The sequence below is a fragment of the Marmota monax genome, unplaced genomic scaffold (assembly GCF_021218885.2).
Source record: "Marmota monax isolate L192 unplaced genomic scaffold, Marmota_monax_Labrador192_F-V1.1 WCK01_AAM20220418_F8-fsc00025, whole genome shotgun sequence".
In the NCBI taxonomy this organism is placed as follows: Eukaryota; Metazoa; Chordata; class Mammalia; order Rodentia; family Sciuridae; genus Marmota; species Marmota monax.
Window position 1 is genome coordinate 8,985,748 of NW_026691950.1, and position 23,749 is coordinate 9,009,496.

The 23,749-nt window shown below is 39.2% G+C and overlaps 2 protein-coding genes across 3 annotated transcripts in view; both read right to left on the reverse strand.

The window, feature by feature from the left end:
• The window catches only part of Txk (TXK tyrosine kinase), a 63,751-nt gene extending 60,359 nt beyond the window's left edge, over nt 1-3,392 (reverse strand). The window contains exon 1 of the mRNA XM_046458236.2: nt 2,661-3,392. Within this exon, the coding sequence (XP_046314192.1) occupies nt 2,661-2,700 (40 nt within the window). The 5' untranslated portion in view covers nt 2,701-3,392. The remainder of the gene's footprint in view (nt 1-2,660) is intronic.
• A 1,658-nt stretch (nt 3,393-5,050) lies between these two features.
• The window catches only part of Tec (tec protein tyrosine kinase), a 120,113-nt gene continuing 101,414 nt past the window's right edge, over nt 5,051-23,749 (reverse strand). For both annotated transcript variants that reach the window (XM_046458417.1, XM_046458362.2), the window contains 10 exons: nt 20,516-20,570; nt 17,651-17,730; nt 16,166-16,299; nt 12,780-12,854; nt 11,896-12,067; nt 11,559-11,775; nt 9,789-9,853; nt 7,205-7,323; nt 6,969-7,126; nt 5,051-5,706 (listed from right to left, as the gene is read on the reverse strand). In XM_046458417.1, the coding sequence (XP_046314373.1) occupies nt 5,623-5,706; nt 6,969-7,126; nt 7,205-7,323; nt 9,789-9,853; nt 11,559-11,775; nt 11,896-12,067; nt 12,780-12,854; nt 16,166-16,299; nt 17,651-17,730; nt 20,516-20,570 (1,159 nt within the window). In that variant the 3' untranslated portion in view covers nt 5,051-5,622. The remainder of the gene's footprint in view (nt 5,707-6,968; nt 7,127-7,204; nt 7,324-9,788; nt 9,854-11,558; nt 11,776-11,895; nt 12,068-12,779; nt 12,855-16,165; nt 16,300-17,650; nt 17,731-20,515; nt 20,571-23,749) is intronic.

The window sequence follows — 23,749 nt, forward strand, 5'->3', positions numbered from 1 at the left end:
GTGACATCCCATCATTTTTACCAGGTTATATTCATGAGAAGTGAGGAACTAGGTCTGATTCATACTCAAGATTAGGGATTGCATTAGGGCATGACTACCTGGAGGCAGGCCTCACAGAGGGGGCATCTTAGAGGCTGCCTCCTTCTGGTCCCTCAACTTCACATTAGTGATGATAATAATAATGGACAATTTTGCTCCTTACCTCAACCTCAGATCAAACTATGGAGATAAGTCCAAAAACCATGGTTGTCAACTGGCTTCATCTGATATCACTGAGCTTTGTCAAAGCTTGATTCCATAAGCTTTCAGAATTAAAATCAGAGGCAGTATTTTTCTTCCTTATTTTTAAATTATCTGAACAAGTCCCTCAGAATCCTGGAATTAAATCAATAACACTATCCCAGGCATCCTTTGAAGGCAAAGTCAGCACACTAGACTTAAGAACCACTTATAAAATTATTTTGCCTTTCAACTTTATACATTGGAGAGAAAAGAAGTGCAGAGAAATTGGAGGTGGGGGGCAGGTGGGAATGGGCTGCAGGGGAGGTCAGAGGTAAAATTTTCTAACCTTCAACCATTGCACCTGTGCCCTGTTCTCTAAAGAATTCTCCTGTCCTAGGCTGGGGCTGCTTTCAGCACAACTGTTAGCTGCTGTGAATGATGGCAATTCAAATTATGTTTTACTTATGGAAATTCTCTGGAGCAGTTGCCCCCATACCCAACTCAGAATCTGCCATCACTCAGCAGGATCAACATCCCAGCTTCCAGAATTACCTCCTTCTACCCTGCAGCAGCTTATGAAGCCAGACTGCCATGACTGCCCTGAAAACAGCAATTGCATTTGGCAGACGATTCTGAAAAGCACATATGGACATTTTTTAAAATTAATTTTAGTCTACTATGAGGAATTACTGGGCTTTCTCCTTGTCCAAAGTAGACAACTCATTCTTTTACCCAGAAGAAAATGGAACCATGTGTTAGCTGCAGTTTATGGCTGAAGGAAATAGGTGATTCTCACCATCAAACCAGATCATCAGAAGTTGAGAGGCACTGAGATCACACCCAAACCATCCCCTTCCATGGCAAAGAGAATGATCCTCAAAATACCCCTGAGAGGTGTTCTTGCTTAACCCCTCAGGCAGTCTAAACCCTGACTCAACCCTCACAAATTGCTTCTCTCACACATCATTTATACCCAAACCCTCCCTATTATCATTCACAGGGCCTTCTTCTCTCTAGTTCTGGCCTAAGGTAAATGAAGAACTCCTTGCTCACAGAACTTTTAATATTTAAAAATTCTTATGTCACTGCTCAGCTCTGTCCTGCCATGGGGTGGGGGGAGGATCATATGTTGCTGCTTTTGACTTTTTCTGCTTTAATCTTCTTGGCCTTTATTTCTGATTACAGGCAGCCTTGGGTTTTTTTTTTGTTTTTTTGTTTTTTTTGGTGATGTTTTTATTAGTGCATTATAGGTACATGTAACAGTGGGTTCATTTTAACATAATCATACATGTATGGAATATAATTTGCCCCATTTCAGTCCCCTCCTCCCACCCCTTTCCCCTTCCTCTACTCTGTGGTCTTCCTTCTGTTTATTTAGGAGCTCTTTTTTAAAAAATTGGTGCTTTATAAATATACATAAAGGTGTGCCTGCCTTTTCCTGTCCCTTCTCCCTCCTCATTTATCCCTGTCTCTGCTCCACTAATCTCCCTTCTATTTCCTTGGGACCCTTGTCCCCCACCTTTCCCTTATTTTATTCTAGTTTCCATGTAGAGAAAACATTTAATCCTTGACTTTCTGAGTCTGGCTTGTTTCATTTAGCATGATGCCCTTCCGTTCCATCCATTTACCAGCAAATGACATAATTTCATTTTTCCCTATGGCAGCCTTGTTTTTATCAGAATGGATTAAGACTATAAATTATATTGGGGTAGACAACTAGAATAGCATGGTTTATTTTATTTTATTTTTTTTTTACAAATTCTAACAATAAGTATTGGGTCCCAATTTAGCTGAAACAGGTGATATTTTAAAATTAAAATCAATTTTTCTAAACACCACCTAAAAATCAGAAATGCAAGACCTTGACTTTGTGATCTGTCCTAATCTGACATTGAGCTTTGTTGAAACTTCATTCCAGAATAGGCATCCAGAACTAGTCTTCCAAAGTGACTCCAGAATTAAGTTCATGAAGCACCCATCATTTTTAGCTGTTGTTTCTTTGTGATATCTCACTGGTGGGTAACCATAAAGGGAGTTGTCCTTTTAAAGACAGGGGCTTGACATAAAGAAGTTGCCAAGGATAACCCACCAAGACTGCCACAGAACCACAACTAGAATGTGTCTTCTGGCCTTCAGCACAGGGTTCTTTGCATTAAATATCCTTCTAGAATCTAACACTTCACACTGATTACATTTTAAATCACATTAGAGATGTAAGAACACTGGTTTTCACTGTTTTGTGTTCTCAATGCCAAACATTTACTAGAATTATATCACCACTGTGGTTATTAAAACAAGAAACGAAATACTGTCAATATGTCTGGGGAAATTATCTGCAAACTTTCACAAGTTCTACAACTTAGACAAAACTTCCTCTGATGTTCAAGAAGAATAACATGTCCAGAACAAGCCCTGAGAACAAAGCCCATCTTACTTACAGGTGGACAGAATCATGGCTGTCCTTCTGCAGGGGCACATAAAGCCGTCCTCAGTTCTTCAGCCACGCTCCACGCACAAAAACACATCTTTAAACTGAAATCATAGTTTACCCAAGACGATTCTCAGCAGCAAAGTTAACCCCACCTATTTTCCTGTTCTAAAAACCTCAAAGTCTGTGAATGACAACCTAATGGCCTACATAAGAAAGTTCACAGATCTGCATCCAGATCTATGAGGGTGGTTGCTATTACTTCCTCATTCCCATATGTGTGGGTGAGTCTAGCAAACAACATTTTCAAGAAATCACAAAATGTTAGTATAAGGCACCTTAAAAATCATTAAGTCTAATTGCCCTCTGTAGACAGAGAATGAAATAAAGAACAGACAAGGAAGGAACTTGCCCGAGGCCCCAGGAAGTGGTAGAAACACAACAGGATTCCAGGTTTTGGAATATGAAGCCTAGAAGGTTTTGTCCTCTGACTTAGGATTGACACTTCTGGGACTTTGGGGAGAAGGAGAAAATCCAATGATACACTTAAAACATGACTGAGGTCTGGCCAAAAAACCATGAAAACAACATCAATAATGCAAATTACATTGGGGAGCTTTGTTTCATTTCACTGGAAAATATAACCAAAAATTAACTAATTAAGGGATCAACTTTAATGAAGACTCAGTGTATTCTCAGGCTATTTCCTGCCTCATAGAGTCAGATCTTTTGGCATTCTGGGAGAATACTTCTACTTTTTATTTTGTTTTTGGCCTTAGCAATGCTTTCATATAAAGCTTTTTTAAAGTTTTAGTGAAGAAAATGTTACAAGTGTTGCCAGTTATCATCTATCTTGTTTTTCCATTAAAAGCATTCATGATGGTTAGGACAGGAACTAGACCTTCTCCTGATCCTCTTCCCCACCATCTGTTCTTCCCACAGCTCCACAAGATGAAAAGGAAAAACTGGGGGCGGAAGACGAAAGATGTAAAGGAGGAAAGTGTGACAGTCACTCTGAGGTCTAGCTTGCACATGACCAACTCCTTGAATGAGCTACAAGTCAGTAAAAAGTGTGCATGTTTCCAGGTGTAGCGGTGTACACCTATAATCCCAGCAATTTGGAAAGCTGAGGCAGGGGCCTCACAAGTTCAAGGCCAGCCTGGGAAACTCAGCAAAACTCTGTCTCAAAATAAAAAAAATAAAAAGTTTTGGTGATGTGGCTCAGTGATTAGAGTCCCCCTGGGTTCAATCCCCAGTATCTCAAAAAGAAAAAGTGTGCATGTTATTGTGAAAGGGAGGGGAAAATGAGGAGGAATGTGGCAGATTCTGACAAGAACTGGGATATTTTGACTTTTTTCTATTATAAAGGATTTAGTGAAGGAACGAACCCAGCCTTTGGCGGATGGGCTGCTGGTACATAAAACCCAAGCCAAAGACATGGTTCTCCTTATGGCAGCCTTGTTTTTATCAGAATGGATTAAGACTATAAATTATATTTGGGTAGACAACTAGAACAGCATGGTTTTTGTTTTGTTTTGTTTTTACAAAATCTAGCAATAAGTATTGGGTGAAGATGCAGCTCAGAGCAACTATCTCTGGCCTATCACCAAACATGTCACATTGCAGGGCAGATCATGGCAGCCCTCAGAGAGGAAGGAGCCCCTAGAGGAAGGTCCAAGTCTTCCTCAGCCTTGTGCCCAATAGATATCAACAATATGTTGGGCAATAAATGCTCTCTGCTGTTGGTGACCCAGATGATTTCTTTTGCCTGGACTCATGAAGAAAAAGGAGGGCTCTAACTCAGTTGGTGTCTTAGATGTTGTAAGGGTGAGAAACCCACCAGAACAAGCTGGAGAGAAGGTCCATTGTGAGGCTGTACAGACAGTCTCACTGATCCAAGAACCCAAGACCAGCCGGGCCTCCTGAGGTTCTCAAAAAGCCATCTCTCCATTTGCCTCAGTAGCTCCCTGGACTTTTTGCCACAACCTGAGTTGTTCCTGGGTTGTGCTTGAGATGGGGACAGCCTTTGTTACCAACATTACCTAATCTGTCTGCTCCAAGAGCCCAGCATCTCCAATTAGAGCAACACTGCCCTGAGGCAGATTCTTACGATTTAGGAACTGACTGATTCTCTGGATCAAATATTCAACAGATTAGCTGTGGCTACCATAGGCAGGATCCTATAGTCCCAAGACAGGTCCTACTGGGGCCTATGCTAGACAGGCATCCCCAGCTTATTTACTTGAGGAAAAGCATTAGCAACAAAAGGACCCACACTTTCTTCTCTTCAGTAAGGAATATTTGATCCCCAGGAAAGGAATTGACAGCTGTCATGTATAGTCCCTAAAACAAGGAACTTATATTACAGAATTAAAAGTTTCAATTAAAAGACAACTCGTGTTTCTTATAAATATATAACTTTATATATTATATGTATTTACAATATATACAGCATACAAGTATTTTAAATGTAATACTAGGAACACTCTTGAAAACAGTTGTTTTCAAAAAAAAGATGGATACTTATCCAAGGTGGGCTCCTGATTCATCTAGAACTTAGCTCTCTACACAATGCCCCAGGCCTCTGTTTCTGCGGAAATCACAGAGAAGTGAAGGGTTGCTGGAACATGGGTCTAGTACTGTTCCCCTTCCCCCAAACCCTGGCTTTCTACTGGCACTAGTCAACATGGTCCCATGAACACCCCTAAAATAGGCAAACCCCAGGGCCTGAGCATAGTGTCTGGAACTCAAGTTCGGGAGAAATAAGAAGTGAGTGCCTGGAATCACCAGCTCTACGGCAGCATCTCCACAATTGGGTAAACTCAGTCACAGAGCCAAGGTTGGTATAGAAGCAAATGCCTTAGCTGTGTATACGCAAAACGTCTACACAACCAGGTTCCAAATAAGTTATCCACAAAGTGCCATTTCCTTTGCATGCTTTGGAATCTTGGAGCCACTGGTCACAACACCACTTATCTTCCAAAAGTTTCTTCACATTCAACCAATTCATCTATTGTGTGCAGCAAATCTTCAAATGAAGGCCTCACCTCTGGTTTCTACAATTAAAAGTCAAAGAGAAGCTGTGGGTTCCAGAATCCATTCCCAAGAAAAGTTTCATTGCTCAGACTCCCAAATCTAACTCACTACAAAGAAGCATTTGTGGCTTTGGGCCTGGAGATCACTCCAAAGAGGCATTTGTGGCTTTGGGCCTGGAGAGTGCAGACATCTCCCAATAGTCTGTCTCTGCCCTAGTTGACCATGCATGTCCACCCTAGGTGACCTTGCATGTCCACCCCTGTTGACCACCTGCATTGCTGCTAGACTAACCTTTCCAAAGCTGTTTTCAGGTCCCTATTCAAAGACCTACTAGAGCTCTGCAGAGCCTACAAAATTAAGTCCTGTTAATTTGCAGAGCCCTCTATAACCTGTCCCTCCCCAGGCCCCTTATCACCCAATTTCATTTCCCATGAACAGCCTCACATGGGTTCTCTGCTAAATCAGACTAATTTCTACCCTCATGTTCATAGCATGTTTATAACCACCTCCTTACCTTTGTTCGTGCTGTTCTCTTTCCCCCTAGTACCACTTCCTGCCTAGCAGGTCTCTCTACCCGACGCAATCAGGGTTCTTGGGAGGTTACAGCCAGTGATTGAAAACCTGGGCTTTGGAGTCAGGTGAGCCTCTGCTGCTCTATAGCTAGTTGGCCTTGAGCAAGCATCAACCTCCGGAGTCTTAATCTTCTCATCTATAAAGTGGTCACAGGAGAAATATCTCCACCTCAAAGAGTACTTTGAGAACTAAATCTAAAGCACTCAGCACAGTGCCTAGTACACAAGGCAGGTGAGCTACTATCATTGTCTTTCAAAAGCCACTTGGCACATAATCTTTCTGTGAGATGATATTTCGGTCCTTCCAGAGACTAAGCAAAGAGACCTGGGGAAGCTGAGGTTTAAAGGAAGAAACCTCTTTTGGTAGAAGAGTAATATTTGAAACCCAAAAGTAAGCCACAGAAAGGAAGCGAGCAACTTCTCCAGGCATATTTTTTTTTGTCTGTGGCTCAGGCAACTGTGGCAAGATTCCCCCGTGGGAGCGAGGCAGTAGTCTGAACGTATGCAGTTCGTTATTCGTATTTCCACTTCACATTCTTCCTCTGATTATTCAGAACCAAGTTGAGAGGGTTGGCGTCCTACCTAGCTAGAGTTTGAAATCACTATAAAACATGCACTGCCTACCTGGGCCTTCACATTATCCAGCTACTAAGTCCAACCCCTAAATGTTTTAGAGATTCCCTAAGAGAACACAAAAGAAATATCTATACCTCCTGCCAACATCTCAGCATCACCTCATATACATATAGGGATGCCAACTTCGGGCGGTAGAGTCGGTGGCCTCGAGTAACCATGGTTACCACTTCATAGTTGGTGTTCTTTTCAAAGGGCATTCTGCCTTCAGTGAATATCTCCCACATCAAAACACCTGGGGAAGGATAAGCGTTAGTCCATGATGTGTCCACTTCCTCCCCAGAGCAGAAGCAATGTGAAGCATGGCTCTTACCAAATGACCACACATCTGATTTGCTGCTGAAGCGGCTGTAATTGAACACTTCGGGTGGACACCATTTCACGGGGAATTTAGCACCAGAAGAACTTGTGTACTGATCATCCAGAACATACCTAGAGTAAGACACACCGTGGGTTTACACCTCTGAAGTACGATCTTTGTTTCGTATGTGTGCTTTCGTTTTTACCCCCTTAGAATAAAAAAACACAGTTGATTGAAGTCTGTAAGCATCCGGTTGAAGCTAAAGGTTCACCTCAGTGACCACACCTAGTGATTTCCATCTTCCTCAGCGTAATTTAAGGGGATGAGAGGGATATATCACAACATCAGTACCTGAACTTTCGTTTTTCTGTTCATCTTTCTGTTTTATTAGGCAACAGAGGCGGAACACAATAGAATAGCTTGAAAACTTTTTGGTAAGCAGGTTTGTTCTTTAAACAAAATTTTACTCAAAGGCCCCATATGTGAAAGATCTAAAGCAGAGCTGTTCTAAAGGAAGTGGTGAAAAGTTTCTAGAGACACATGTTTTGAGCCCCCATAATTCCACAGAACACAATTTAAAACTGCAGCATATGAAAAAAGGAAATGCAAAAAAAGAAAAAGAAAAATGAAGTATATAAATGGTGGCATGTATATTTATTTTATTTAAATATTTTTGGTACCAGGAATTGAACCCAGGGGTTCTTAACCACTGAGCCACACCCCAGCCCTATTTATTTATTTATTTGTTTGTTTGTTTGGAAACAGGGTCTTGCTAAATTGCTTAGAGCTCCACTAAGTAGTTGAGGCTAGCTTTGAACTTGCAATCCTCCTGCCTCAGCCTCCTGAAGCTCTCAGATTACAGGTGTGTACCACTATGCCAACTATGTATGTTTATATACCATGACATCCCCACATGCACGCATACTCAAAACAACACCATATTATTATTCTATGTGAACACAGTTATGCCCTTCTGGAAGGACATATAGCAATGGTAACAGTAGCTGCTTCTGGGGTGAATAGCTGACTAGAGGTGGTAGATGTGAGAACTTCAACCCTTGCTATAATATGTTCAGTACATATTTATATGTATTTAGAGGTTACATGTACATATAAAGTTGATTTCTAAAAGCTGTCATGAGGAAATATTCGAATAAAAGAACAAACTTTCTTTGTGCAACTATACAGATAAAGATGGTAGCTAGGAATGATGCTGCTATGGGCTGGATCAAATCATATCAGGGGAATCAGAGTTTAGTGAATAAAGATTGTTTTACAGAGGTTGATATAAAAGCAAAGATATTCTGAAGCTCAGATATATGAAAGTGGAGGACGCCCATCAGATGTTAAACATCTTTATGCAAAGCAAATAGAGAACGCTTAACATCTAGAGAGTCAGAAATTGATGGCAACATCTTTCTAACCTCCCTAGGCCTGAGTTTCCTTAGGAGCTAACCTTGGTCCCTGACCGTGGCCTCACAGCACCTGGCCTTGCCTGCCATTTTAATTGTTCCTAGCACTACCTATGGGCCAGCTTCCTTGGCCCTCTTTCAGTTCCCCAAATTGGACAAATTCATCCCAGACTTCAAGCTCTGGCACTTGTTCCTTCCACCTGGAATATTTTATGCCCAGATTTTCACCTAACTGGTTACTTCCTGCCTTTTGGTGTCTACCTTTTGGTGTCTCCATCTCAGAGAGGCCTTCCCAGTCAGCTGATCTAAAGCAGCTTCCTTCACCTCTGCTCTACCCCAAGTTGTCTCTCGAGGGGTCCACAGACTTTTGCTGAAGAATGGACAGTTATTTGAGTACCCAAAATACTTTGGGTTTCACAGTCCACCCAGTCCCTGTCACAACTCCTAGTTGTGCCTCTGCAGGGCGAGACCAGTGACAGATGACACATCAACAAAGAAATGAGGCTCTGCCTCGATAACACTATTTACATGGACACCGACTTTGGAATTTCAGACAATTTTCAGGTTTCAATATTCTTTGAATTTTTTCTAACCATTTAAAAATATAAAAGCCATTGTTGGTTTACAGGTCACACACAGAAAAGTGTAGGTCAGACTCACAGGCTGTCATTTGCTGACCCCTGCTCTATCACATAAATTATTCTCAGATCTTGCATTTTCCTTCCTCTAGAACATGAGCTATATGTGGCTTAGTCTCTGCTTTGGTTCATACACTCTGTGTCTGGCATGTACATAGCAGGCACCTAATTTTTATGAACAGATCAAAGAATAGAGGGAAGGAGAGAAGATAAACAATATACTTTCAAAAAATATTTTCTACCCTCTATTATAATTACAAATATTAAGACAATAAAAACGCTGCAGATGTTGAGATACTAAGTGCTGGACCTCCAAACACCTTTTGGTGAAAACAAATCTAGAAATCTAATTCACATGGAGGGGAGAAGAGCTGTATATTTAACGGGCTATACTACCACCTAGTGGAGAGAACTATTAACCCCACAATGTAGAGTTTTTTCAATGTATTACTTTCTTTCTGTCCCATTGGTACAAATTACTCCTACACGTATTAATTCTATAACATAAAGTGAACATCACTTAAAAACACATATACTAAGACCTACCTGGCCATTCCAAAATCAGACACTTTTACAACTCCCGCCTCATTTACTAGACAGTTTCTGGCAGCCTGGAAAACATTATGATGATATATTTGTTAAAAATTTACACCCAAAAAATGCAGAAAAATAAAAGTCCAGTCACATTAAATTTATTATATGCCAGTCAACATTTGTATATGGTGGAAATGTGTCCTTATAAATCATTTTTAGCCCTATAGAAATGTCTCCAATGTATAACAATTTTTTAAGTAAAAAGGTAAAAAAACCATATTTGCAATAAGGTATTATGACATTGTCTTTACCAATGACCGAGTTTAAATAAAGATCAATAGGTGGGTCTACCCTCTTTCCCCACCTCCTAGTCTTATTAAATAGTGTGATTTTCTTACTGATAATGACAATATTTCTTGCTTTCCCCAAGATAAGGTCTGTAGACAAGTGTAGTCTGACACATTCTTGAAGATATTCTACTTTTATTAAGTACAAAAAAAGAGCAATGTACTGTTTCAATATGACTGAGAAATATTCTGTTATCATTGAGCATAATAACCAACACTAATGTTGTACATCACGTCCACTTTTAATCCCTTTGCCTCGATTATACACTGACCTTTAAAATAGTCTTATGAGAAAAAAAAATAACAGAATTTATTGCTGTGGAAACAGGGTCTGGGGCTCAGAGAGATTAGGCAACTATCCCAAAATACATCGTGGAAATCAAGTTTTCCAACTCCAAATCCCAAATTCTCTATTACACGTTAAATCTAGAGATACTGTCGCACAGTGGTTAGAATACTGACTCCGGTCAAAACCCCAAGTTCAAAACTGCCTTCACAGTTTATTTGACTATTGATATATTTGCACCTCTATTTTCCCATCTGCAAAATAGCAATAATAAGAGTACTACTTCCTAGGATTATTATGATGATTAAATGAGGGATTTTTGTGTGTGTGTGTGTGTGTGTGTGTGAAGTAATTATTAGAACAAGGCCTCTTTAAGGTGACTGTTAAATTTTTAAAAATGACTTTCTGCTTCTCTAGAAGAAATGCATCCATACTTTATCACAAAAAAAAAGCTAGAACTAAAATATGACGGAAAGTCCTACATGCAAATCACTTTTATTTTGGTGAAAGAGTCAAAGTAGAGTGATAGTGTGACTGATATGTTGAAAACAGACACATTTGTGAAAACAGGTGGAAAATAAAAATGGAAGAAAAAGAAGAATGAAAAAAAAGAGAGAAAGAAGAATAAGAAAAGTTAAGAAGCGTCTTTTAGAGCCAGTAATAGGTTTTTTTTTTTTTTCTGGTCTTGTCAGAGGTTAACACATTGGATAAAGGAAATGAACTAAGAGATTTCTCTGATAGTTTTTGTTTACAGTGTGTGAGGTGGAAAAGAGCTTAGGATTTAGCCAGAAGGTCAAGGCCAACCCTAACTTTTCTGTTTACCACATTAGGCAAGATTTTCACTTCCCTGGAGCTAACTTTCTTATCTACAAAACGGTGAGGGTAATAAATCTGCTCTGACTTGCTATCTCATGGAACTCTAACAGAGATTTAATATTTAACGCACAGAAACTTACCCAGAGATATCAACTCCATAAATTATTAGATTTAATAATTATCTTTCCTTTAAAATTATGCAAATGAAATCTATCAGGTTCAAAAACAATGCTGAAACATTATTATGAACAAAAATTGGATACTAATACATCATTGCTTATTGTTTACAAAGCAATCAGGCCAGTGAATGGGAATACAGTGACTCGTGGTTACCAGGTCTCTGTGGATGAAGCTGTTCCTCTCCAGGTACTCCATCCCTTCACACACATCCTGACACATGCTCAGCAGGATGTCTCTACTGAAATGGCCTTGTCTCTGTCGGAGGAAATTCAGAAGGCAGCCCCGTTCCATGAACTCAGTAACAATGTAAAGCGGTTTCTGCTGGGTGCATACACCATAAAGCTGCACCAACTTGGGGTGTGTCAGTTTCCTGGGAGTGAAGACATAGATACACAGAGTTACAACAGGAAAAGAAACCAGCAGGTGTATTAACTGAGGAAGAGCCACTTTCTAATACAAACAGGGAGCCTGGCAGGAGAGAGTAACTTACATCATAACTTTAGCTTCTTCTATAAAGTCCTCCTCACACATGGCGCCTTCCCGAATGGCTTTGATGGCTACTTTGTACTGGGCTCGCCACTTGCCAAGCCTCACCACTCCAAATAGTCCACTCCCCAGTTCCCTCATAAAGGTCAGCTCTGAAGGGTTAATCTCCCACTTCTCTGCAAGACAGAAGGGAAAAGTGAGAGCACTTAATAAAGAGAACACAGCATGAATCAGTGTTGAAAAGAAACTGTAACCAAGATCTGCCTCCAAGTCCTAGGATAATGGCAATCTGTCTAGACAGCACAAAGTGGCTCTCCACCCTCTGGGGAGAATGTTCCTGCTTGGCCATCACTTACAAGCAAAGTGAACTGAAGAATCAAGATGCTGCATAATAGGAAAATAACATAGCTGAAGATTAAGGTACTTTTTTGAAGACAAATACTTCCTCACTTACCACTCTTCCCTCTGGATTTTTTTTCTCTTTTAGTTCCATCAAGTTAAAAAAAAAAATTAAACCTGCTCTTTAAAAGGCTTTTTCCAGAAGCAACAAAAAACAATTGCATTGGAAGAGTTCTCCATTACCTCTAACCTTATATCCCTGAGAGTAATCAACAGCAGTAAGAACCAGGAAGGGCTATGATTTATTTTAGATATAACAGGATAATGTTTATTTTTCACCAACAGAAACTTTTCCATTGAATTACAAACAATCATGAAAATAGGAAACCTAGGGTTACTATAGCTATAAAATAAAATCATCTAAAAACTCAGAGTACAAATTTATAAGAATGGTTCCACTGTGCAGAATTCTACACATCTAAATCCTTCTTGTGATAGTGGATCCTTTTCATGGAAAATTAGCTGATACAACTACAAAATGAGAGTTACCATAGCTGAATCCTGCAGTGGTTGGGGCATTCTTCCCCTTTGTACTAACTGGGTACCGCAGCCTTGTGACGAGTCCTAGAAATCAAAGAAAGTATCACAGGTGAAATCGCTCTTAGCCACTCCACATGACCAAATGCTAATCTAGAAATGTACAATTCATTCATTTATAAATGTACTGCTCTCCCTCTGCATACACACATAGCTCTATGCCATAGGCTTTCACTCATTCCACAATCTCCTTCTAAATATTAGTGTGTATCAGGCACTGTGCTAGCTTCCTCACAAACATTTTAAATGATATTAAAAGGTTTCTGTTAGTATTTCATGTTCTTTTAAAATATGAAAGCTGAACTAGGAAAGAGAATTATATTGAGCTGCTAAAAATTAAAGTGATTCCCCTGATAAAATTCTATGCTAGCAATCTTAGCATAAAAATAGGCTGCAAAGATTAACCACTGGGAATATCGACTGCTGGAAATCAGGAAAGTAAGTTAAATCTTTTAACCTAAGTTGCTTTTAGCACTAAATAAGAAATAGGAGGTGCCTTTCCATCAACACCAAAAGCACTCTGTATTTGCTCTTTTATAGCACATCTCACAATAACTTAAAATTGTTATGTATATCTGTCTCCCCTCAGGGGATAAAATCTGGGAGAATCAGAATCAATGACTATCTGATCCATAGCACTCTCCCCAAAACTTGGCTTGGCTTCTAGCATGCAATAGGCACTAAATAGATGTTTGTTGAATGAGCTGAGATAGTGATTAAAAAATAAAACTTACAAAAGAAAAAAAATAGAGGAATGTGAACACGAAAAAGGAAAGAAACAGAACAAACAGATAAATTATTTGGGAATAAGTCGATATGAATGAGCTCCTCAAATCTTAAACACAGGATTGCTACATGACCTAGCAAGTCCACTCCAGGTAAATACCCAAGAGAAATAAAGACATATTTTCATGTAAACACTGTACACAACTATTCATACTAGCTTTATTCATGAAAAATGTAGAAGCAACCCAAATGTTATTAGATTTAATAATTATCTTTCCTTTAAATTAATTTAATAATTATCTTTCCTTTAAAATGTAGAAGCAACTCAAATGTTATTAGATTTAATAATTCTTTCCTTTAAAATTATTCAAATAAAATCTATCAGATGAACAATAAACAAAATAAATAAATAAATAAAATCCATATGATGGATTATTTTTCATCAATAAAAAAGAATTGATACTTAATCCAGCAGGCTGCCTGAATTTAGAAATTCCATATTCCTCAGGACCTCTATCCTGTTACATGTCAGATCTCAGCAGAACATACAAGCCAATTTCCAAGGACGTGTGTAGCAAGTCCATCAGGCAGAAAATGTTATCAGGTATTTATGTTGGCCAGAATCCCTACTGATACCGCAGAAGTTTTTCTCCTATCCTCATGACTTCAGTCTGTGCATACCCAGGCTGTGTGTTGGTTTCCATAAGCAAATAATAGATGACTTTCTATCACAACAGGTGAGTGTTAAGATAACTCCCCAGATTTGGAATTAGAGGGGTGGATCCTCTATCTCACCATTGACCATTATTACACTGAAGTTAAAACTTTTCTTGAAGAGATAAAGGTAGACTTGTATGTTGGCCTGAGAACCTATATATTACACAAATATTGAGCTAGGCTCTGCATGGTGACTCAATAATTGGTAGAAGTTGTACAATTCCTATGTCTCTAGCCCTGTCCTTTTTTATGTAACCTAATTATTTGAACAAACTTGTGATAGTTTTTGTTTTATTTAAAGAATGGAAGTGGGCACAGTGGCACATGCCTGTAATCCCAGTAGCTCAGGAGGATGGAAGGTTCAAAGTCAGCCTCAGCAACTTAGCGAGGCCCTTAGCAACTTAGCAAGACCCTGTCTGAAAGTCAAAAATAAAAAGGGCTGGGAATGTAGGTCAATGGTTAAGCATCCCTGGTACCAAAAAAAAGAATACTTTCGCTTGGTATAACATGGACAAACCTCAAAAACCTTATAATGTATCCAAGAAACAAGTCACAACAGAACACACGTTGTTTTCCATTTATGTGAAATGTTCAGCATAGGCTAATCCACAGAGACAGAAAGTAGGTTAGTGGTTGCCTGGGGCTGAGCTGGTGAAGGAGGGGTAATGGGTGATTTCTTTGGGAAATGATGGCAATGTTCTTAAAATTAGATGATGGTGACAGCACAGTTTGAAAATATACTAAACACCACTGAACTGTATACTTTAAATGGATGACTTTTGTGGTATAGTAACTGTTCTTACCATTTTCTGAAAAAAGTAAATGGACTCACACAAAAACAACAGGCTTTGCAAAGGGCCTTCGATAAAATTATAAAAGTTCACTTTCCATGCTTGTCTGTTCCCTGTTCAGTTACATCTTTAAAATCCAGGAGTAGAAATCATGCTGTATCAATCCCGTAGAACCTCAATGGCATAAATGTAGTTTCCAATTGTATTTTTTGGTGTTTGTTTTGTTCCCACTCTGGTGCTGAGTTTAGCAGAGATTCAGGAAGATAGAGAATTCATGGGACGTGATTACAGACAGTCTGCAACTTATGCAGGTTCAACTTAGAATTTTTCTCAACTTTATGATAGTGCAAAAATGATATCATTTCACTAGAAAGCATTCTCCAATTTCTGAATGTCTAGTGAATTTTGAATTTTGATCTTCTCCTGGGCTAGCGATATACAAGAAGTTACTCTCTTGCAATGATGGGAAGCTTCAGTGAGCCACAGCTCCCAGTCAACAGTGGACACTCCACAGTTACTAAGCTATGTGTTTAGTAGACGAGGTAGATTAAATGCACTTTCGACTTAGGATATTCTCAATTTACGATGGGTTTATCAAATGTAAGTAAGGAAAGGAGTATCTATCATCTACTCTTTGGAAGCCTACAGCATAGGATGAAATCCTGGTACATCTGGCAGCTCCTTCAGTGACTATAATATCTTTTTATGAGACAGGGTCTCACCATGTTGGCCCTGGCTGGCCATGAACCCAAGGGATCCTCCTGCCCCAGCCTCCCAAGTAGCTAGAACTATAAGCACATGTGACCATGCTTGGCTTAAAACAGACATCTTTTTAGTTTAGTACTAATGATACAAAGCACACAAATGTCAATACCATAATCCATTGAAATAACTCATGTCCTAATGTCAAGATAGAACTTTTTATGAACCTTGATATTACTTCTGATTTTTCTTGGATATATCACTTCTTTAACATATGCAGATTTTATACCCATCACATTTTACAACTGACAAAATAAAACTTCTCACAGAAGAATTCATTGGGATGTCTGATCATCTGCACCAATACCTAACATTTGAAATAAGTGTTAACAGGTCACTTACCTGCCGCATTGTGCTTGTGATATTCAATAATCTCAGGAATTGAACTAAAAGCATGCTTTTCTGCTAAGTAATACTTCTTTGGAGATGTTGTTGTTTCCTTTATGTGATAATGCCTGAAACCTGATGAACCTTCTCTATAAGGAAAATTGAAATGTGTTACAACCAAGCTGGGATAACGTAACTTCACTCTTAGATGTTTTCTATAGGTGAACACCCAGCCTTTCTCTGTATGGCCCCTTCTATTCCTGGCATGAAGTTTATTTCTTTCTCCATGTTCTTTAGCTTTTCCTTTCACATTAACAGGTGGAAGTTCTGCAAGTGGTCACTGATAACATACTTGGTCCCTTTTATGAGATTGAGAAATATAACATTCCCCAGCTCCATTCAACAACAATTAAAAGTCTCAAAAAAGCCATCAGCGGCTACCACTTTTTGTCCTTGCTGTTGGCATAAACTTGAGAATTTTCAGAGCACTTGCACTTCCCATTTTTTGTTGTTGTGGTTTGATTTGGTTTGGTTTGATTTGGTACTGGTGATTGAACCCAGAGGCACTTTACCACTGCAATACATCCCCAGCCCTTTTTTAAAATTTTTTATTCTACAATAGGGTCTCGCTAAGTTGCTAAGGCTAGCCTCAAACTTGTGATTCTCCTGCCTTAGCCTCCCAAGTCACTGGGATCCAGAGTACTTGCATTTCTAATAGTAAATAAATTAGGCTTAAAAATGTACACACTCCACTTTAGATGTCTTTCTAGAATGCAGACCTTCTCTTGTTATCTCTTGATAAAAATGCTTTCAAGACAGTCCTGGACACTGACATGACCTGGCTTCGGCTTCTACCTCTCAGGTTTCTCTTCCTCCCTCTCTGGGTTTCTCCCTACAATCCAGCTACACACGCTGTTTCAGTTCTTTGAAATTCACCATATCCTCTCCCACCTCTGGGTCTGAGTACCCTGGGTCAGAAACACTCTTTCCCTTCCCTCCAGTGTTTTACTGTCTTACCTATGAGGTCTCAACTTGAATTGAGGACAACAGATATGTCTTAGCTCTGTAACCCCAACACCCCCGGCCCCAATATCACCTTCCTGTCACAGTGCTTCCCCCACCCAGCCTGTTCGCTTGTCTACAGTCCCCACTGAGCTAGGAAGGAAGGAGGCCAAGTCTGCGCCTACTCTGCTCACAGAGGCATGTTCATTGCTTAGCTCCGTGTACAATAATTATTTTTTTAATATTACTAAGGTTTCTATAGCCATGCGGAACAAATATACTTATGGAAAACTACGGGGTAAATTTCTGAAAATATAAAGGCAAAAATAAGTAGACTTTAGAAATAAAGTTCAAGTTTTATTTTTTCTTTACTGTTGAATGCAGAATCTTTTTTTTGGAAATTAGGAATACATACAAAAATATAGGAAAATTCATATAAAACTCTACAGTAAAAATTAATTAATTAGTTAATTAATTAAATGGAGCAGGATTACTCACCCTCCAAACTTTGTATAAAGGGAGACGGTGTACAAGCCTGGTTGACTGGAGTCCCTTACTATAAAAGCACCTTCTTTATCCTAAAATAAAAGTTAAGAAATTGCTTTTTTACTCCAGTAACTAATACCAATGCCAAGGAAAAGATGCGAGAACATGATCTTACAATTTTATGAATATTATCCTTTATTGAGAAAATGTGTTCTGGAGAAGTGCAATTTACCAGTAGGGGTCCTTGGTTTCTCCCATCCACATGGCTTTCTACCTCACAGTACTGAGCCATGAGACCAGTTAAACAAAAGCTCGCTCACAATTCCCCACGATTGCAAATTCTCACACACACTAAGGCAGACATTTCAACCAGATCATTTCTCGGAGCCCTTACAAAATTAACACACAAGGTTTTGCAGAGCCTGTAAGTCCTGGACGTGTGGGAAAACAGTCATTTAAAAACATGACTTGCTCGTCACACACGCCTGTAATCCCAGGGGCTGGGGAGGCTGAGGCAGGAGGATCACAAGTTGAAAGCCAGCATCAGCAACTTAGTGAGGCCCTAAACAACTTAGCAAGACCCTGTCTCAAAATATAAAATAAAAAGAAGAGCTGGGGATGTTGCTTGGGAGTTAAGCACCTCTGGGTTCAGTCCCTGGTACAAAACAAAGAAAGGAAGGAAAGGAGTATTGCTTAACAATTAGGTTTCATTTCATACATTTTTTTCTTATTTGCTGTAAGCTTTGAATCCTGACTCAATATCATTTTCCATCCTCATAGCATTATTCCTGCAAATAACTCAGTACTCATTTATAAGAATGTACTTAAATATTCTTAATTCTCCTGGAATTTCATGTTAAATGCCAATCTTTACAAAAGGAGAAATGGAAACACAAGTAACTAAAGTGGAAAAAATTTAAAAGTCAGCAACAATTCTGAATGAATAAAGGACAAACCTTCAGCAGGTTCCAAGAGCAAGAAACAGAAGCCATGAACCTCAAGTACTCTACCACTAATACCATGTTCAATCTCTAGTATTTATGTTGCTCTAAGACGAAAAATGTGCTTAATAGTTGAAAAGTAAAATGAATTGTATTCTTTCTCTTCTAAGCCAGTATCAAACCCAGGACCTTGTGCATGCTTACTAAGCTACACTCCCTAACACCTTAAATTTTATTCTTAGAAAGACAATGGAATTAAATCAGGCCCCACAAATATATCTGATAAGAACAATTAGGAACAATAATTATGGTAGTTAATTGATAAGTAAAAACATAATAGCTACCATTTATTTATGGAAAACCTATTCTGTTTTAGCATGCCCTGATATGTAAATGCACTTAATCCAAACAGTCCTATGTGGTAGGTACTCCTGCTGTCCCCACCCAACTTCACATGTAAGGAAATGGGCATGGAAAGATGGGTAACTTGCCTCAGATGAGAAAGTTCATAAGTAGTGAACCAGGATTTAGACCCCAGACCACCTACCTACTACCACATCCCTAGAGCAGCCTCTCATCGTGGAGCCTCTAGGAAGACACATAACAATACTGCAGAAGTCCAGCCTGATGGGGCATGCCGGTATTCCAGCATCTTGACAGGCTGAGGCAGGAGGATTGCAAGTTCAAAGCCAGCCTCAACAACTTATCGAGGCCCTAAGCAACTCAGCCAGACTGTCTCTAAATAAAATATAAAAATGGGCTGAGGATATGGCTAGAGGTTGAGGGCCCCTGGCTTCAATCCCTGGTACCAAAACAAACAAACAATCCTGTGGGGATGGGCATGGTTAGGTGTAACCCAAATGAGCAAAGCCACCTGCCACTGTTTCTGCAGCACATACTACAGAAACAAGTGCTCAATAAAACCTTGACTGGTAACAAAAAGCAGGAGAGAAAATGAGAAAAAAAAAACTGCTTAAAAGACCTGGAACTATTACTAAATAGAATAACTAGATCATAAACGCAGGGAATTGCAGAGGTCATCTTCTAACCTAACCTTCTTATCTTATGCAAAATGTGGACTAGAAAAGCTACAGCTAAACTTAGGTCTCCTTCCTTAGCCTAGTACCATTTCGTCTAGAGAATTCTTTTAGTTCTCACATTCTTTTTAAGATGTGAGAATTTAAGCACATTTATTTCTATAGGCAAATATTTTATTAAAATGACATTTATAAAGATTCTTAATATCAATATGAATTATTCTAAAATGAATAGCTCAAGCAAAAAAAAAGAAAAAGAAAAGAAAAAATACTAAAATGCTGAAAGCAAGGTAGCAAATGATAAATCAGTATGAAAGAAAGAAAAAATTGCTCATGTACAGCTATTACCTCCTGTTATGGGTTTATTGTATCCCCCTTCCCTGACAAAGAAGCTCCTAAGCTCCAGTATCTCAGAATGTGACCTTATTTGGAGACAAGGGTCTTTACATAGGTCACTGAGTTTAAATGGAGTATTTATGGTCAGCTCTAATTCAACATGACTGGTGTCCTTATAAAAAGAGGACATTTGGATACAGAGGCAGACATGCACAGAGGAAAGTAATTGCCATTTCCAAGCCAAGGAGAGGGGCTTAGAAGAAATCCTCACCTCACAGCCCTCAGAAAGAACCAGCCCTCCTGGGACCTTACTTTTGACTTCCAGCCTCCAGAACCATGAGACACAGTTCTGTTGTTTAAGCCCCTCAGCTCGTGGCCCTTTGTTACTGAAGCCCAGTGTGCTAACACACCAGTAATCTCTTTAAAATGATGTGGAAAAAAACCATATTTATATCATAGACATTTTAGGCTTTAGAAACAACTATGTGGGGCCACTTATTAGGGATTCATTAAAATTAAGCTGTATTGAGATCAAACCCATAAAATAAGCACAAACAACTTACCTCAGTTCTGAGGAGTTGCTCTGCCTTGCTTCTATTTGTATTTCTGCAATACCATCTGAACAGAAAAAAAGATATACCTAAGGTCTCATATTATTTAAAATTATGTTTTTATTCTTAGTAGGATTAATTAGATAATGAAGCTCCCCAATAATAAACACAATAAGTAAAAACTAGGCAAGATATCACTCATAATCTAAATAGACAACCAGTAACATATTGATGCATATAGTTTCAGATATTTTTACCCATGTTTTTATGAAAACACACATCTATGCCTGCATTATTAAGGTGGGATCAAACTCTACTTGATACATCATAACATGAATTTGTCACATGACACCTCATAGCAATATAGTTCTATAAATCTTGATATGGATGTACCATAATTTATTTAAGGTATTCATTAGACAATATGAAAAATCATCTGCAATTTTTTGCTGTTCCAGTCATAATGAGAATGAATTTTATTTCACTGATTCAAACTTGCAGACAATGTCAATTTACATTTTTGTCTTAAATTCAAATTAAATCTTATTCTAAGCTCCCAGGACACCAACATTGCAGATTCCATCCTAAGTCATTATGGTAGCTCTCTGTCAAATTTCATGAAGGTCTCAAGTGTCAACAGAAAAGAAGGAAAACCTAAGAGCACCGCCTTCTGGGTTTTCCATACCTGCTGATTTCCAGAATCCTCAAGCTCTTGTGGTTGCCTAAGGATGTACTAGAAAAATCCCTGTCCTGGCCAAGTAGTCACTCCTGATCTCCCACCAAGCCTAGCCACTACCCTGTGCCATGCCCCAACGTCCTGCAGATCTATGCCCCTTCTTAACCTCTGAGAAACCTTTCTCTTCATACTGTCATCTCCCACCTCATCCCTAGAGGTCCTCTCCCCTCCCTTCGTTCCCAACACAATCCCTCTATACAACTATTAGCAAATGTTCAAAATAACATGAACTGAGATCATTTGGACTTCAGTTTTAAATTTGTTTTATTAAATGATTTTTAGTTGGAAAGGAATCTTCCACCATAGTCAAATACCCTGAACTGAATGCTATGAAGTCAGCCTGATCCTCCGGCCTTTGAAATTTTCACCACTGGATCAGGTTTTCCTAAAAGAACCAGCACCTGACTGGTCCAGCAAATACCCTGAGACAAGTGAATACAAAGGCCTTCCCTGATTGAAGAAGGCAAAAATAGAAAGATAAAATACAAGACCTTTTTCTATCTGGATTCTTTTATACAGCAGCCAAACACAAATTACAATCTCAATGTGAATTGAATGATGTTGGATATTTTATTTAGAATCTGAGGTGGTGAACAAGACCTCAGAATTGTCAACATCTCATTACTGTGGCTCTCACTTTAAAAATGAGACCAAGTGGAACAAAATTGCTATTTTGATAAATCCATTTCTGAATGCAAATGAGAAATACATAAACTAGGAGAACAGAATGAATTCTGTCCCTAAAGCTTTTCCACTCATATGAGAAACATTTGTCAGATGCCAAAAGCAGTCACATAAATTAGCTAAAGAAAGATAACGGGAGCTCTAATACACAATATAAACTAATAGGGTGTGAGTGATTGGAAAAATTCTGTTTATCAGTAACAGAAGATCCAGTACCATGTCTTCACAGTGAGAATAAGTGATAGGGATTCATATGCAGGACATCAGGAAAGGTAAACTGTGGCTCTCAAAGGGAGACTAGACATAAAATATTCAGAGAAAGAGGGAGGCGCCTTCCTTGTCTATTATATTCTAGCTCCTGGGAAGGAATTAAAGAAATAAGGAAAGAAAAGGGATCAGGCTCTTTGAACTCCTCTTCCAAAGGGTCATTTTTATGCATTTGGAGGTTCTCTGAAAAGGATACTTTCATCCTTGGGATATGCTATCATTTGGCTCTGAATTGCCCCCTAAAGGCCCTTGTGTAAAAGCTTAGTCCCCAGGATGGCACTGTCGGGAGGTTGTGGAACCTTTGGGAGTGGGGCCTGATGAGAGATCCTTAGGCCATGGGGGCAATGCTCTTGAAGGAAATTATGAGACCCTGGCCCCTTCTTCTTCCTTCCTTTGCTTTCTGCTTATTATGTAAGTAGTTTTGCTCTGCCGTGTGTTCCTACCATGATGTGCTGCCTCACCACAGGCCCAAGACAATGGGTCTAATCCATCATGAACTGGAACCTCCAGAACCCATGAGCCAAAATTTAAACATTTTATCTTTATAAAATAATTGTCTCAGACATTTTCTCAGAGTAACATGAAGCTGACTAACATAGGATATAAACTCAGATCTTTCAGTGTATATTGAAGGAAGGAGAGAGGAAGGACTGATGAACAAATAAACAGGTGAATTAACTAGTGATATTTCCTAATACCTCTCCATGGCTTATCTCACCTCTCTTAAAATACCTATCCCCAAGCAAGGAGAAAAAGACCACAGGGGCTCTGCTGGGTCCATTCTGTCAGAAAGAGAGATACGCACCAGTAAAATGTAAAGGAGCCTATGTGACATGAGAAGACAGAGGTGCCATCCCACATAGCTCTTTCACAAGCCTGCCACAGAGATGTGTCATTTGAGATTAACACTTTTTGCTAAAGGGACTCTGCATCTGGAAATAATGCCCAGAATGTATAGGTAACATGTCAACCTGTCCTCGGACATCAAAACGCTGATGTGAATTTTTCAAATTGGCTGGTCACCTCACAATATTCCAGAGAAACAGGACTTTGTAGCAGTGTCTGAATACAGGGAAAGAGGACGTTCAGTCCTTTCTGGAAAGATCACACCCTGGTCAAGCTTTTAATGGCAGAAATGTTATTTTATTTGTATAGTAATGCATCACTTAATGACAATGAAATGTATTTTTATGCAATTTCATCACTATGTGTACGTACATAAACCTAGATGGTGCAGCTTAACACATATCTGGCTACATGCTTCAGATTATTGCTTCTAGTCTACAAACCTGTATAGCATGCTACTATACAAAAAACAGGGTGCGGTGGTACACACCTGTAATCTCAGCAGCTCGGGAGGCTGAGGCAGGAGGATGGCGAGTTCAAAGCCAACCTCAGCAATTTAGTGAGGTGCTAAGCAACTCAGTGAGACCCTGTCTCTAAATAAAATACAAAAAAGAGCTGGGGATGTGGCTCAGTGGTTAAGTGGCCCTGGGTTCAATCCCCTGTACCAAAAAAAAAAAAATAGACAATTATAACATAATGGTAGGTATTTATGC